General features: G+C 39.3%; 1 protein-coding gene across 5 annotated transcripts in view; it reads right to left on the reverse strand.

Moving 5' to 3' along the window:
* The window catches only part of clip2 (CAP-GLY domain containing linker protein 2), a 44,776-nt gene that overhangs the window by 7,792 nt on the left and 21,925 nt on the right, over positions 1-15,059 (reverse strand). Inside the window, exons 6-15 of one of the 5 annotated variants that reach the window (XM_039778613.1) lie at positions 12,822-13,019; positions 12,592-12,695; positions 11,208-11,268; positions 9,563-9,667; positions 7,196-7,246; positions 5,476-5,859; positions 3,968-4,543; positions 3,795-3,852; positions 2,829-2,912; positions 774-930 (exon numbers count right to left, since the gene is read on the reverse strand). In XM_039778613.1, the coding sequence (XP_039634547.1) occupies positions 774-930; positions 2,829-2,912; positions 3,795-3,852; positions 3,968-4,543; positions 5,476-5,859; positions 7,196-7,246; positions 9,563-9,667; positions 11,208-11,268; positions 12,592-12,695; positions 12,822-13,019 (1,778 nt within the window). The remainder of the gene's footprint in view (positions 1-773; positions 931-2,828; positions 2,913-3,794; positions 3,853-3,967; positions 4,544-5,475; positions 5,860-7,195; positions 7,247-9,562; positions 9,668-11,207; positions 11,269-12,591; positions 12,696-12,821; positions 13,020-15,059) is intronic. The other 4 variants (XM_039778615.1, XM_039778614.1, XM_039778616.1 and 1 more) reach the window with 4 other exon arrangements.

A 15,059-nucleotide genomic window follows, 5' to 3' on the forward strand; every position in this document is an offset into this window, starting at 1 on the left:
GGAACATTAAGGAAGCGAATTATGCTACCATCCAATAACACTAACTCAAGGGGCCACCGCCCACTGAATTTCTCGATGGATGGTATATATTTTTATTGCATACAACATAATTGCTGCAGTGATGATGCACATGAAAATAGTCTGCTATAGCCAGAAGCACTTATTATTAGTGCCTTGTAGCATTTACAAACATCATACTACTAATACAATGAATCTCATTAAATATTATGTACTCGACATTAAGAACATTAGTATAGCGGCAAACAAATATTTATAAAAGTTTGTAGATCATGCCTAACATACAGTATGTCATGAGGGCAGAAGGAGATGTGTTATATCATTTAGCAGGACTGCATAGTAAATAGTAATTGCCTACATTTTTATAGTGCTTTTAATTTACACACACACACACACACACACACACACACACACACACACACACACACACACACACACACACACACACACACACACACACACACACACACACTAATTGCTGGATAATGCTAAAAGAATGCTAAAAGATAAATGCTGTTGATAGTAATGCAACTGGGTTCTATCCAGATAAAACATTACAAAATGAAATAATATGATTTAAATAAAATCTAATACAATAATAATCAATACATTGCCTGTGGGCTCCAAGTATCTGTCAATTATCAAATTGATAATATGATGTATTTTTGTGTATCAGGCCTACACATGCAGAGATATAATTTTCCCCAGTAAGTGCTGAGGGAGATTATAAAATCAATAAAGCCTTGTCTCCATACCTCTCTTTCTTCAGCAGCTCCTGGCTGATATTGACCAGCTGCCCCGAGGCATCGTGGGACTTCTTGGTCATGGACTCCAGCTCTACCTCCACACGCATCTTCTCCTTGGCCAGGGCTTCGGCTTTCTTTTCTGCTGAGCGAACTTTGCCCTCCAGTGCTGGTGGAAGAGAAATAAGAACCAAATTTTTGCTGTGAATTTGATTTGAATTGTCTGTAATACTTTATTCAGCATTTATAATGTGTGTATTATACTGTATAATGTAGTAACCGCATTTTTAAGTGTTTGTGTCTTCCTGCAACTCCTCCTACAGTTGTAATTGTATATGAAATATTACGTTTTTATTTGTTTTTATTTATTCTTATATTTATTAATGGTGTTCTTATTATCCAATTCAAACACTTCAATTGTCCTTGGGGGGAAATTTGGAGAGGCATGTAGAGTAATACAGTAACACAATAAAGGAAAAATGTAATACTTAAAAATGCAAGTACACAATATGATAATGATGAAAATTATACTTCTTAATCAAGTATTTATCTATGCATAAATACTTCACTTGCCATTAAAAATTAGCAAATCCATCCGCTGCTAAAGGCTTAGAGTGCTGAAGGAAATCTAGTAAGGACCTTGAGTTATTATAATATATTGTAGAGTTAAAAATGTGTGATCCGAGATCAAGATTAAACTTTGAAGCTCATCATATATTCATTATTTTTGAACACGTTTTATGTGTTTAGCCCACCTGTGAATGATTTGTACATCTGAATAAACAGTGAAATAATAACATCCGGATGGTTGAGCTTCACTGTGCAGAATAAAATGTTGTATAAATCAGGCTGTGAATGATATACATTATGAACAAACCCCGCTGTAATAACCTTTAGAATATAGGTAGGAATGATACTGGAACGTTTGGTGTATGTACGTGCTACTGAAGTGGAGATTTCTGGCTCAGAGTATGAGAACAAAACCTTTAAAAGATATGGATTGTAACATTCCAAAGACTTTAAATCTCAAAATTGCACGAAAAAGCGATGTTTCTGCCTGTAGTGTCTAGTGTTAAAAATGAGTGTGTGTGTGGAAATTTATTCAGTATAAAATATTGCACCGGTACTACTGGACACCAAATAGGCTTTTGAAAATAGGACTAATAAGTACCAACACATGTTGGAAATGTAAAACAGAGATGAGCAACTTTTTGCATCTCATTTGGGAATGCTCTATGGTCAAACCATTTTGGCGTAACATACTGGAATTCGTAGGGACATGGGCAGGAGTAACCATGCCAGTATCTCCAATAAACTTATACACTAACACTTTTTCCAATTAGTATCTTGAAAGTATCACAACATTTAGGTGCCTACATGGACATTGAAATAGGTTTTGCTTGCATGTAATCATTGTCCTGTCCATACTGGCCATTAAGAGTTACCTTTCACATAACTGACACTGGAAGCATGTTAGGAAGGGATCCCCAACTTGAACCATGCGGATGAGGTTTAAAGAATATAATAATAAAACTATTCTTCACTTTGTGTCTCATATTGTTTAAATTATTCACAATCTATTCTTCAAAGTGTGTCAGTTTGATTATCTGAACTACATGAAGTGTGTTTTGGGCCCTTTTGATGTGATGGAACTCTATGTTTTTCAAAAGACAGCCGGTTGACAGATTTCTCAGCGATGATCAAAGAACGTAACTGAAGATGAACACAATCCACTGCACAGTGAACTAATGAAGTGAAGCGTGCAAAAATGATAGAATGACACTAATGAGGGCCATTATGTAAATATGACACAGATAACGAGTTTATATATACCAAAACCAAAACCCAAATTGGCTGATGAGGAAATGATTTAGCCCATAGCAAACATGACCTGTTTACCGATGCCATTTCTCTACAGGCTACACAGAAATTACAGTTTTTATTCACACTGCTATTGCGTGTGAATGAGGTTTATTTTTTGTCATGAAAAACCTTAGAGAAAAAGACACGAGAGCTTTGAAAAGGCCGCTGACTGCTCTTGGACATGTTCTGGAAGGTAATATTTACCTCCCATCTGGGACTTGAGGACTTCAACCTGGGAAGTGAGAGTCGAGACCTCTTTTTCCCTTTTCAACAACCTTTCCATTGTTTCTGACGAAAAACAAAAACAACAGTTAGTGTCTTGCTTGGAGAATGCAATGTTCAAGTCCACAGGCTCTTGGGCAATTTAACAAAGTCGGTAAGGGGCATGCTGTAGGTTACATATTATTTCCTAATGTTACTGCAGGATATCATAAAATCTTATGACAACATGATACGTGGTGGACCGAACTTCTTTTGGGCCGAGGGATTTTGATTTCTGTGGTGATTTCAGCCATTAGTCCGTCAACATTATGTTTGATTTATGAAATAGAGATTAAAGCTTGTGGAGTCTTTATTCCATATGCGGTTATATCCTAAAGCTTGGTGATGAACATCTTGTTTGTTTAATACACACAAAATAAAACTGAAAATTTGCGGTTTTAAAAGGGGTTATGTACCAGACTATTTCCTGGCCAAGCACAGTAACTTCCTGGAATCACAGCTGTTTGCCTGACAACTGAGACAAAAAGTAGTCCTCTATAGGTGCAGGTATATTAAGACAGGGTCAGGCTAGCTGTTTCCCCCTGCTTCCGGTCTTGTTTCTAAGCTAAGGTAACCTGTAGCCTTATATTATAACCGACAGATATGAAAGTGATACAGATTTTCACAAAATGTGCAAGAACGTGAATAACATACTTCTTAAAATCTCAAACTTTTGCTTCAAGGAAATCCAAGAAATAGTCCAGGCTCAAACGGAATAGTGCATTTCTTTCCATTCTTCACATGCATTAACATTACCATCAGAAACTATATGTAAAATCTATACTGAAAAGTAAAGTGGTTTTTAATTCTCTTCAACACACATAATAGTATCCATTAGTTTACTTTTTTAATTATATGGTTTGTTTTTATGAAATTGGACTTAGTATTAAAATAGATGGACATGGATACCTTCGATATTCTGTTTCAGCTTCATTTTCTCATCTGAAATTTCATTATCCTCTATCACCTGAAAAAGGATAAAGTAAGTTAAGAGTTGGACTTAGATCAAATCAATGACAGCATATCAATAATTGGTACTGGCTTTCTGATTTGTTATTTATCAGTTCTCCTCAGCCACTCACATTTGCATCATGGGATGTGTAGCGGTCTGATTGGATGGCCTGGAGCTGGTTCGCCGTCACCCTCAGCTTCTCCTCCAGCTTCTGGATCTCCTCTTGGCTCTCTGCCTGGGCCTTCTGCAGAGCCTGATAGTCCGTCATCTTCTTCTCTGACAGCTCCAGTCTCCCTCTCAGCTCCTCTGTGCTTTGGCCCTGCTCCGTCTGAAGCTTCTCCATTTCCGCCAGCCGCTGCTCCGCCTTCTGTAGCTTCTCGCTAGCCTCCTCCAGGGCCTGCTTGCCGCCTTTGGCGTGTGCCTCGGCCCTCCACGTCTGGCTGCCGTCGGCCAGCTGGTCTTTGGCCTCCTGAAGACGAGCGCAGAGGTCTTCGCGTTCCATGGTCAGAATGGCGGCTTCGATCTTATGTTTGGCCTTGAGATTCTCCATCTCCAGCTGATGCTCCGTCTTTAGGCTCTCCAGAGCGGCTCTCAGCTCCTGGGCGTCCTGCTCTGTGCCTGCTGGAGTAGGACGATCACCGCTCAATGAGGCCTTCAGTTCCTCCAAGGAACGCTGGTGGTCAATTACTAAACTGTCAAATTTAACCTGCAGAGGGGAAGTTAGAAGAATGATTAGATTATACTGGTTGTAGTATTTGGGAAACCATTAATTCATTCAATTATTGTTGTCCTTGCTTTCCAAGTTTGCTATGCTTTTCCGCAAATTCTGTTGGAAACACTGAAACTTCACAATGCTCACAGAATATTTCAGCATGGAAATTATCAAATTTGAACAGATTCATCAAAACGTATTGCTCTAATAGCATTACGTATATAGTGCCACCTCATCGTGTTTATCGTTTTTTGGAAAAATACAATACTTCCAGTCACAGATACAATTTACCCCCTTTTTTTAAACATATATGAGTATGTACACAGACACATATACACACATAAAAACAATAATAATAATAATAAAAAAAAAACACTGATAAGAATGTAGGAGAAAATAATTAAATTAAATCACAGAGTACCATGTAATAAATAGGAAATAAAGGGTTGCCATTTATGGAAAAAATTTGACTGTACATCCTCTCAATGTGTATTTAATTTTCTCAAGTTTAAAAAAAAAAATACATGACATCTTTGAGCCACCGGGAGATAGGATATTTAGCAGACTTCCAATGTAACAATAACGAGCGTCTTGCTAGTAAGGATGTGAAAGCTATAATGTCCTTTTGTGTAGGGTTAGCGTTTATTTATCTTGATTGTTATATTTTACTATTTAAATTTTCCATGTTGTTGTCATTTTCTATTTTACCATTTACATTTTCTATTTCTGTTTGTATATGATTTAACGGTCATAGTGAGAGCTGCTAAACTGTGTTTCGTTGTTGAAAACAATGACAATAAAGATCTATTCTATTCTCTCTGCCTTTAAGTCTCTTACCAGTTCAGCATACATACTTTCATGACTACTGCTCTTGCTAAGGTTATTTGAACACTTTGCATTGGATCATAACAAATATAACAGAATACCTTCCAGGTGTCCATCATTTCCATGTTTTCCTTGTTGGCCTGTTGGACTTTCTGCTTCATCCTACTGACCTCCTGGCGCTTATCCTCCACCACTGCCTTCAGCGAGTCTATCTCCTGCTGGCTCGCTGCTAATGCCGCCTCGTACTTCTCTTTAAGCTCGCTGCTCTCCTTGTGGTGCTCGCGGCCTGCCATCACCAGCTGCGTGCGAAGGGCGAGGGCCTCCGGCTGGGTGTCGGACCACGGGGCGTCGTCGCTGTCGGTGGCTTGCTGCGAGCTTGTGTCAGATCCTCGGAGTTTGGCCTGGAGGTTCTCCATCTCAGCCCTCCTGAGGCGGAGCTCCTCCTCCAGCAGCATGATACGACTATGCTCTTCAACTGTGGTTTGCTGAAAGAGAAATAAAACAACATCCATCGCTGCTACTGAAAGATTTCTTTTCTGGGGATCACCATAGCAGAAAGATGTCAGCCTTTCAAAAGAATGACATTACGAAAGTAACAGGTGACTCTGCAACTGAACAATGTCATTCCAAAGAAAAGGGGACCCCTGAAGACCCTTGCAAGGATTAGAGACAGTCAAGTGCATTCCAGTGAATATAAGGTACAAATAAATAACATTAAGCATGTGGACAGTGACAAACATTTTGGCTCCTTGGTGTACTCCTTAGATACAAGAGGATACAGAGACTGACTGTACTCAGTAGTACCCAGATTTCAGAGTGCACGTTAGTGTTTAATGTGTTTTAAATATTCATGAGAAATCAGAAACACTTAAACCCCCCCCCCCCCAAAACTACAAACTGTCCATTTTGACTTTTCGGTTTGTACGTGTTAATTTGTGACCATTAGAGGAGCTGGTAGGCGCCCAGAAAACAGATTGTTTGGGACAGGACTGCTTCTGGTGTGAGAAACACAAAGAAGTCGCTGTCCTGCTGAGAGCATTGGAGCTGACAGCTGTATAATGCACAGGATGATGGGGATTGTCCACTCTCGCAACATGAATGTAACGGAGGCACTCAATATTATCTATGATCTTTGTGACAGTTCACTTACCACGTTCCATTTTTTTTGGGGGTTGCATTTCCCAAACAGATTAAAAAGTCCAAACAAACTATTATCCTCATTTTATGATACTGCTGTCCCCATATTAAAGTTGGCTGCCGATCCTTCATTGTATCATTTTCACCCAAAGATATAAAACCAAGGAGCCAAGGGTCACTGTCCAAATATTTGTCAAGCTCACTGTATATGCAAAGAAGTGGAAGATGAGAGGAGAGCACAGCCATTCTCTGACCATCTAGAAGCAGCCAAGCAAATATAATAAAGCCAGCAGCAAACCTCCACACAGTGACACCGCATACACACACAACTGCAAACATCCTCCACACACTTCCACCCAAGTAAAATAAAAACTAAAAAGGAGATTAAGAAAGAGGACCTGCTGCACAGTGCACGGATGTTAATTTCAACCATCTGGGAAAAACAAGTCTACCAGACCTCAGAGTTACTAGTTGATTCATATCAAAGAAGTTGCCTGAATAGCATTCAGATTATGGCACATCACACAGGAGTAGAAGAGTAAAAAAGAGAATATGCCAGGTTAATGTCCTTGATAGAGTCTGATGTCGATGTCAGCATCTGAAGTCAATTTGAAGTCAAGAATTGAGAGAGCTCAGCAGCGGATCAAAGCCAAAACAAGATCACATTTTTTTCTTTTTTTTCACCTTGGTTCTCTTACCCAACCTCAAGGATACTGCGTCATGAGAGCTTCTTCCCTGTTGGCAGAAGCAGACCTTACTGCATATAGAGATGTAGCATTTTGAAAGAGTTTTGTTATCTTTTGAAAATTGAAAGCACAAGCTTGCACGGTTTGATTTGTGATACCGTTGTTGTCTATTATTGAAGAGGCTTTCCCTCTGAAGTTCAGCGCTGCATGTCAAAGTGGTGTACACACTCAACCAGTGATGTAAATGGGCATTGCCAAAACGATTTGTCTTGAAACATTCATCCAAGAATCAGTGAAGAATCCCATTAACAATTTAGCCATTTCTCATGTGTTGCTAATTACATAACTACTCAAAACATTAGCATGGAGCTTCATCCACTAAATTCCCCAGAGCTAAAATGGAAGTATGTCATAAATGTTACATTCCAACATCTCAAAAATGCAGCTGGCAACGGATCTGAAAGCCACCCTTTAAATAAAAAAGATAAATCGCAACTAAAAAAAAATGAACAGCAGCTACTGCAACAGAAGACGTGTTTGTGAAGCTGAAGCAGCTGACGGATGTCTCAGGGGAAGCTCTGGGTCAACAGTGAGGAGCATGGTCAATGCGATTCATGATATGATAGTGTAGGAATGAAGGAGAAGACAGATGAAGTCAGTCTGCATATATGTTTATGTGATAATGTAATATTATATAAGGTAAAACATAATAATCTATCACTGGCATGTTGGCCTTTTTTTTCTGACTAATTACTTTGTAAAAGAATATTTTATATATATATATATATATATATATATATATATATATATATATATATATATATATATATATATATATATATATATATATATATACAAACATACCAACATACAATAACCGGCCACTTTGTCAGGTACACCTTGCTAGTACCAGGTCGGACCCCCCTTTGGCCTTCAGAGCTGCCTTAATTCTTGGTGTCATAGATTCAACGAGGTGCTGGAAACATTCTGGTCCACGTTGACATGATAGCATCACGCAGTTGCTGCGGATTTGTCGGCTGCACATTCACGATGCAAATCTCCCGTTCCACCGCATCCCAAAGGTGCTCTATTGGATTGCTATCTGGTGACTGTGAAGGCCATTTGAGTGCAGTGAAGTCATCGCCATATTTAAGAAACCGGTTTGAGAGGATTCAAGCTTTGTGACACAGTGCTTTATACTGCTGGAAGTACCCATTAGAAGATGGGTACACGGTGGTCGTAAAGGGATGGGCATGGTCAGCAGCAATACTCAGGTAGTTTGTGGCGTTAAAACGATGCTCAATTGGTACCAAGGGGCCCAAAGTGTGCCAATTATCCCCAACACCATTACAACATCACCAGCCTGAACTTTTGATAAAAGGCAGGATGGGTCCATGCTTTCATGTTGCTACGTCAAATGTTTACGCCAAATTCTGAATTTAAAATCTGAATGTGGCAGCAGAAATTGTGACTCATCTGACCAGGCAACGTTTTTCCAATCTTTTGTTGTCCAATTTTAGAGAGCCTGTGCCAATTGTAGCCTCCGTTTCCCTGTTTTTAGTTGACAGGAGTTTCACCCGGTGTGATCTTCTTCGGCTGTAGCCCATCGGCTTCAAAGATTAGCGTTCAGAGATTCTCTTCTGCATACCACGGTTGTAACAACTAATTACCGTTGCCTTTCTATCAGCTCGAACCAGTCTGGCCATTCTCCTCTGACCTCTGCCATCAAGTAGGCATATTGGCCCGAGACCTGCCGCTCCCTGGATATCTTCTCTTTTTCGGACCATTCTCTGTAAACCTTAGAGATTATTGCGCGTAAAAATCCCAGTCGATCAGCAGTTTCTGATGCTTGGTTTAAACTTCGTCATGACCAAGTCTACATGCCTAAATGCATTCCAAAAAATAAAAAGAAGAAATTTCCCCTGGCAGGATCATTAAAGTATATCTTAATCTTAATTGACTTGCTGCCACGTGATTGGCTAATTAAATAGTTGCGTTAAGGAGCAGTTCAACCGGTGTACCTAATAAAGTGGCCGATGAGTATATAAGACATACTTTAAAAGAAAAGGATGGAAATAGTCTATATTTTTATATTATTTCAGCAAATCATACTAACAAGTGTTGTTAAAAAAATAACAGAAGTGATCTTTTAAAAAGTGCAAACTGAGATTGCAATATATGTGTATCGATTTTAAATTATTATTCATACATCTGTAGTTTGATTCGATGTTAATTCGGACACCAAAGACAGGTGGAGTATGACTTGTATGACCTGTGCAGTTTATGAGTTATGTTACTATCAACAAAGAAACAAACAGGTGCAGAAGCACGCAGGCTACAGGCAGAGGGCTCGTGCTGTTTTTACCCTCCTCTTCTCTAAGTCTTTCTGAAGCACCTCTGCTCTCGACTTTTCGAGGAGCAGGCTCTGCTCAAGCTGACGGATATGGGCACGTTCCATTTTCCTCTGAGTCTACAGAAAGAAACAAAGAGAAAGACAGGGAGGAAAAGAAGAAAAAGAAGAAAAGACTCCAAAGGGAAAGAGACCCATACATATCCAAAGGGAATGATAGATACTCTGAAAAGAGTTGATCATATGATGAGGAGAGTCGACGAGGAGAGGCTGGAGATTGAGGTCAGTTAAACTTTAGGCTCTGAGGTGAAAATTCATTTTGCAGTTAAGATGTTATTTTTTTGTATTTTGTACTTGCTCATTTGTGTTAATATTCCTTAAAAAAAACAAATAAAAAAAACTCAATAAAAACTTAAATAACAAAAAAACACATCAATGAGCCACACTGTTGTTCTTTCAATTGCATGACCATGGGCAGTGTAGTTTATATTGATCCAAACCCACATAACCATCCTCCTGGTGTAAATACTCATTACAGCACAAAATGTGTATTAATCCACGGCTGAAAATAGTGCCCAATAAATGCCCGATTTACTCCTGTTTGAGTCACTTTTACTAAAAAAAACTACAGTGCTCTGCTTCTCTATAATATACGCTTTTTTTATTTAAAGTATATATTTGTAACTATATTTTTTTAAAGATTTTAGTCTGTGATAGGAACCTTACAAGCTTGAGGCTGAGTGCTACAGACAAGGAAGGGAAGTCAGAAAGCATCGTCTTTTCATGAGACTTGTTTACAAAAAGAAAATTATAAAAACATCCCCAGCCTAATCCGTTATCAGTCCAGCCTACTGTGTTGTATCCACATCCTTGTTTAAAGAGGACTTCCATGCCATGTTGGAACATTATGCTCTATTATAAAGAAGGAAAAACGCTGTCGATGTAGTTTAAAAATAAAAAATCATCTGTATTTTTAAATAGTAGTCTTTTTTTCTAAAGAAATGTAGAATACTTGACTGTGCAATGAAAAATGTGTTTCTTGGTGTATATATTATATATTTGGAGGCTACATGCAGGGAAAGCCAAGAGAATATTTGTGTGAACAAATTCCATTTACCTTACATTCAGGTTCTTTCTCAAGGGTCATACAGGATAGAGGACAGATAGCTGTACCTTATCTAATGGATTTCAGACTTCAGCTCTGCATAGCTTAAGATGAGGTGCAAGTAACACCTTCAGTGAAGTCAGCCATTTATTCATGGTTTTTAAATCCTCGCATTTTCTTTTCTTGACTTTTGCCCCCAAAACATGCTGCCACTGAAAGCCGCTGCTCTCCTTTCATGAAAATATCTGTATTGCTGGGGCAAGCAGGCAGCGTAGTGACTGGGGAAGCTGTCAATCAACAGTCGAGAGGGGTTCAAGTCCAGATCATCCTCTCATGAAACCTATTTAATTGCGGTGCACACATTTGCTTTTGTGCATCCAAGCCATCCTCCCAAAGACATTATCAGCTTTACTGGATGTTTGAACCCCTTATCAGTCTTTCTTTTACCTTCTCAGTGTCCACGATATTAAAAGGATACACTGTATTTTAGCATATGGAAGCACGTATATTTCATTATTGATAGAGTTTATAGGTATAAATAAAGCTGATAAATACCTCCAGGTCTCCCTTGGTGATGGATTCTTCCTCTACTCTGAACTGGAGGTCCTCCACTTTCCTGTCAAACACAAAAGTTGTGCGAGATGTGGCACAGAGGATGAAAACATCAAAGCATCACGGACATGCAGCTGTTTAATCACTAAGAATAATAAGACTGTGTGTAAACACGTTCACATAAATTTATTTCTAAACCTCACATTTCACACGGTCTCGTGATCCGTCTGGTTTTGTAGAAATCACAACTTTAGTCCCAACAGTCATGAGAGAAAACACAACTGTCGGCGTTAACCTTATCTGATTCTTTGAGAGCGAGATTAGAAGATGGATAAATCAGTTCTGTGCGTTAAGTATTGAGCTGAAGCAAGGACCGGTTTTTGGCTCTATCACGAGTGAAAAAATAAACCCACCAATAACTCTATAACCGTCTCGTTTACACAATGCGTCTCATTTGTTTAATCCGTACACAAACAGAAATGTAAAAACACGATAATTTCTAACTTTAGGGACAATTTATTCATCCACCTAGTGCCTCTGTGTAGCCTCGCTGGGTATTGCACATATCAAGATATGTGTTCATTAATTAGCTTTAGAGGGGTTGCTCGGCTTTTTTCACTTAGGACAGAGCCCCGACTGGCTGTTTTCCCCCGTTTTTATGCTAAGCTAGGCTAACCATGTCCTTACTCCAGCTTTGTACATAATGCACCCACATGCGATTCATACCAATCTTCTAATCTCACTCAGAAAGAAGACAAATAAGTTTATTTCCCAAATTGTTGAACTATTTCTTTACAGGAACATTTCACCCCCACAATGATCATTTGTTTATGAATTCCACCCCCCGTGAATTCTTAAAGAAAACGTTGTTTTTGTCGCATGCCTCAATGGTAAATTAAAAATCCCAATACGGAAAACATTCTTCTTTTCGGACAACAGCGAAACTATCAAAACATCGGTTTACAAATTCTCAAACAACTCGTGCAGTATAATCCAAATCTCGTTTATCCAGTCGTATGCTCAGGACTTCCCAGACATGTGCGTTTCTGCTAAAACCTCACTATTAACAACACTTCCGCACAAACAAACTTTTTTGAGCCCCCAAACGAATTAATTTATCAATTTAGTCTAAAGAGAGATCAACATTTCAGACAAAATGTTTTGTTTTCAAATAATGATAATGTAAAAATGTGATGATGCGTAGAACCAAGTTTGAAGTATAAGATGAGAGGAACAAAAGTAAAATTCAATGTATGATGATCTGAAATTATATTTTTGTAAAGGCCTGTGGACACTTCAACATATAACACAGAACAATGACTCACATTTAGATTTATGTACCAGCACTGTTGCATGAGAGAGTGAAAGTAGCACAAACTGTCATTACCTTTTCTCTTCTTCGAGCTGATTGGACAGTTCCAGTTTATCTTTCTGTGTGCTGGCCAACATGGCTTTGATTTGCTGGAGGGTGCTCTCATTCTCTGTTACATACTGCGGATAGTAAGAAGGAAGGCATTTAGGAGACCTACAACACATTTATTGTTACATAAGTTATTGGGCGGACTGGCGTATGCCGAACACAACAACAGAAATGCAGAAATCCATAATATTTGGTACCTGCACGTGCTGCACCTTGAGGACGCTTAGCTCCTTCTCCACCTCACAGATGTGGCTGGTGGCCTTGGCCATGTCGGCTCGCTCCTGGTCCCTCTCGGCCAGCAGCTGCTCGATGTGCTGCTGCTTCTCCTTCAGGGCTTCCTGGAGCGCGGTGGTGCCCGAGATCTTACGGGCGTAGCGCGAAGACGTCTCGGTCAGCTGAAAAACAAAAAGGACATAAAACATTAAGAAAGTTGAGCAGAAGAAAGGATGAAGGGTGCGAGGGAGGGAAAAGAATGCGAGGGAACAGGGAGGAAGTGGGAAGAGAGGTTGGACGAAAGGTTTAAACATGTAGGGAAGTGTGGAGAGACAGGGGCAATCAAAGTGCTAGGAGAGAAAATGATGAGGTAGGAATGAGAACGGATTCCCTCAGAACACATCTGGTTGAGATCGAAATATTTATTTCTCTTACTGTACATCAACCTCTCTTTTTTCACTGAGATCATATAATATAGTTATTTAATGATCACGGCAAAGCAGCTATTCTGTGATCTTGACGTAATATACTTTGCTTTCTTGGGATCTCTATGTAATATTTCATTATTACGTGAAAACATCTAGTCGAAACCAGTTTCATGATTTACGACATGATCATGGAAAAAAATTACTTAGTAAACTTGACATAACGACTGCTTTCATGTAATCACAGGTTAATTATTTCACGATTATGAAAAGGCAAAGCTTGTTATCCCTACGAAAAAAAACAATTTACAAATAGCCAGCCTTCTGTATATGTAGCCTTCTCATCCTGACAAGGGTAAGATCTTGTGTAAAACTGAAATGAACTTAGACATAAACATTGTAAACCTTTGTTGTTTTTTTTAAGATTAGTTTTGGGGCATTTTTAGGCCTTTATTTAACAGGACAGCTGAAGACATGAAAGGGGAGAGAGAGGGGGAATGACATGCAGCAAATGCCGCAGGTCGGAGTCGAACCCGAGCCCGCTGCGTCGAGGAGTAAACCTCTACATATGGGCGCCCCACCATCTTAAACTTTTTAAGCTATTTTCTAAACTATTAAGTCCTGAAAGATGCAACCTTTCCTTTGACCACTAGAGTGTGCTCTTTGAAAGGATTCTGGCTTAGATCAGTTCAATTCAGTAGCCTTTTGTTTAGAACAGAATAATACTGATAATGGAGTTGTCTTCAACAAGGACATTCTAGTTGTTAGTGATACTATATTGTACATAAAATCATTAACAGGTCAGAAATAACCCTGAATTCCTTTGCCTGCAGCATTTCTGATACAGAAACATTTAAGACCCTAACAGCTGAATTGCTCAGAAGCTCAGTCAGCTTCAACATAATGTCAAATACACGGTTAATGGATGTTGCAAAGGTCATGAAGTCTTGCTTTTGTGTGGACACATCTATTATGTACAATAGCAAGGACTGCAGAAAAATAAAAAAGAATTTATACTTTATAAAAAATTTTTTTATAAAGATTATTTTTTGGGGCTTTTTTCCCTTTATTAAAGTGACAGTGGATAGACAGGAAAGGGGGAGAGAGACGGGGGATGACACGCAGCAAAGGGCCTCAGCCAACGCGAACGCATCGACTGGGTGAGCTAGAGGCCGCCCCAATGATTTATACTTTTACGGATGTCATGAATATTTCACTGCCAATAATGCAGCGACTGACTGAGGTTTTAACACTGCGTTCATGTGTGGTATAAGAAGTTTCTGCAGGGACAGAGCATACTTTCCTAACATTTAACAACATGAACGTGGTACACCAAAGATCTTTATAAATAACAGTGAATAGTTTGTGCAGGGTGATCAGCTTGACAATTCAGAATGGCTGCTTGCAGCGCCGTCTGACACTGGTGCCAACAATTAAGTAAGTAAAGGCAAGGGTTCTTCATCCAAGACCTGGCTTGCAACCAGAAGCTAAAATCAATGTGAGATGCCCTGATGTCCCATTCATTTTAGTTTGTTGCCAACTATTCCTGAGGTTATTAGTCTTAAAAGACACTGACAGGCGATTTCACAAAAGGACTGCGTGGCTTTTGCGGCCGCTAAACCTGCACAAATAAGACAACAATAAACTATCTCTGTCTGGTACGGAAAGTCTCCAATTACAGGTCCCTGAAGAAATTAGTGGAAACTGCGGAAAGGTGTCTTTCTCCCTACCATACCTGACATCTACCTCAATTTCCTTGAAATTCTATGGTATTGTGCCTTGTAGTTTACTTACTCA

This window comes from Perca fluviatilis, chromosome 16 (assembly GCF_010015445.1).
Source record: "Perca fluviatilis chromosome 16, GENO_Pfluv_1.0, whole genome shotgun sequence".
Lineage (NCBI taxonomy): Eukaryota > Metazoa > Chordata > Actinopteri > Perciformes > Percidae > Perca > Perca fluviatilis.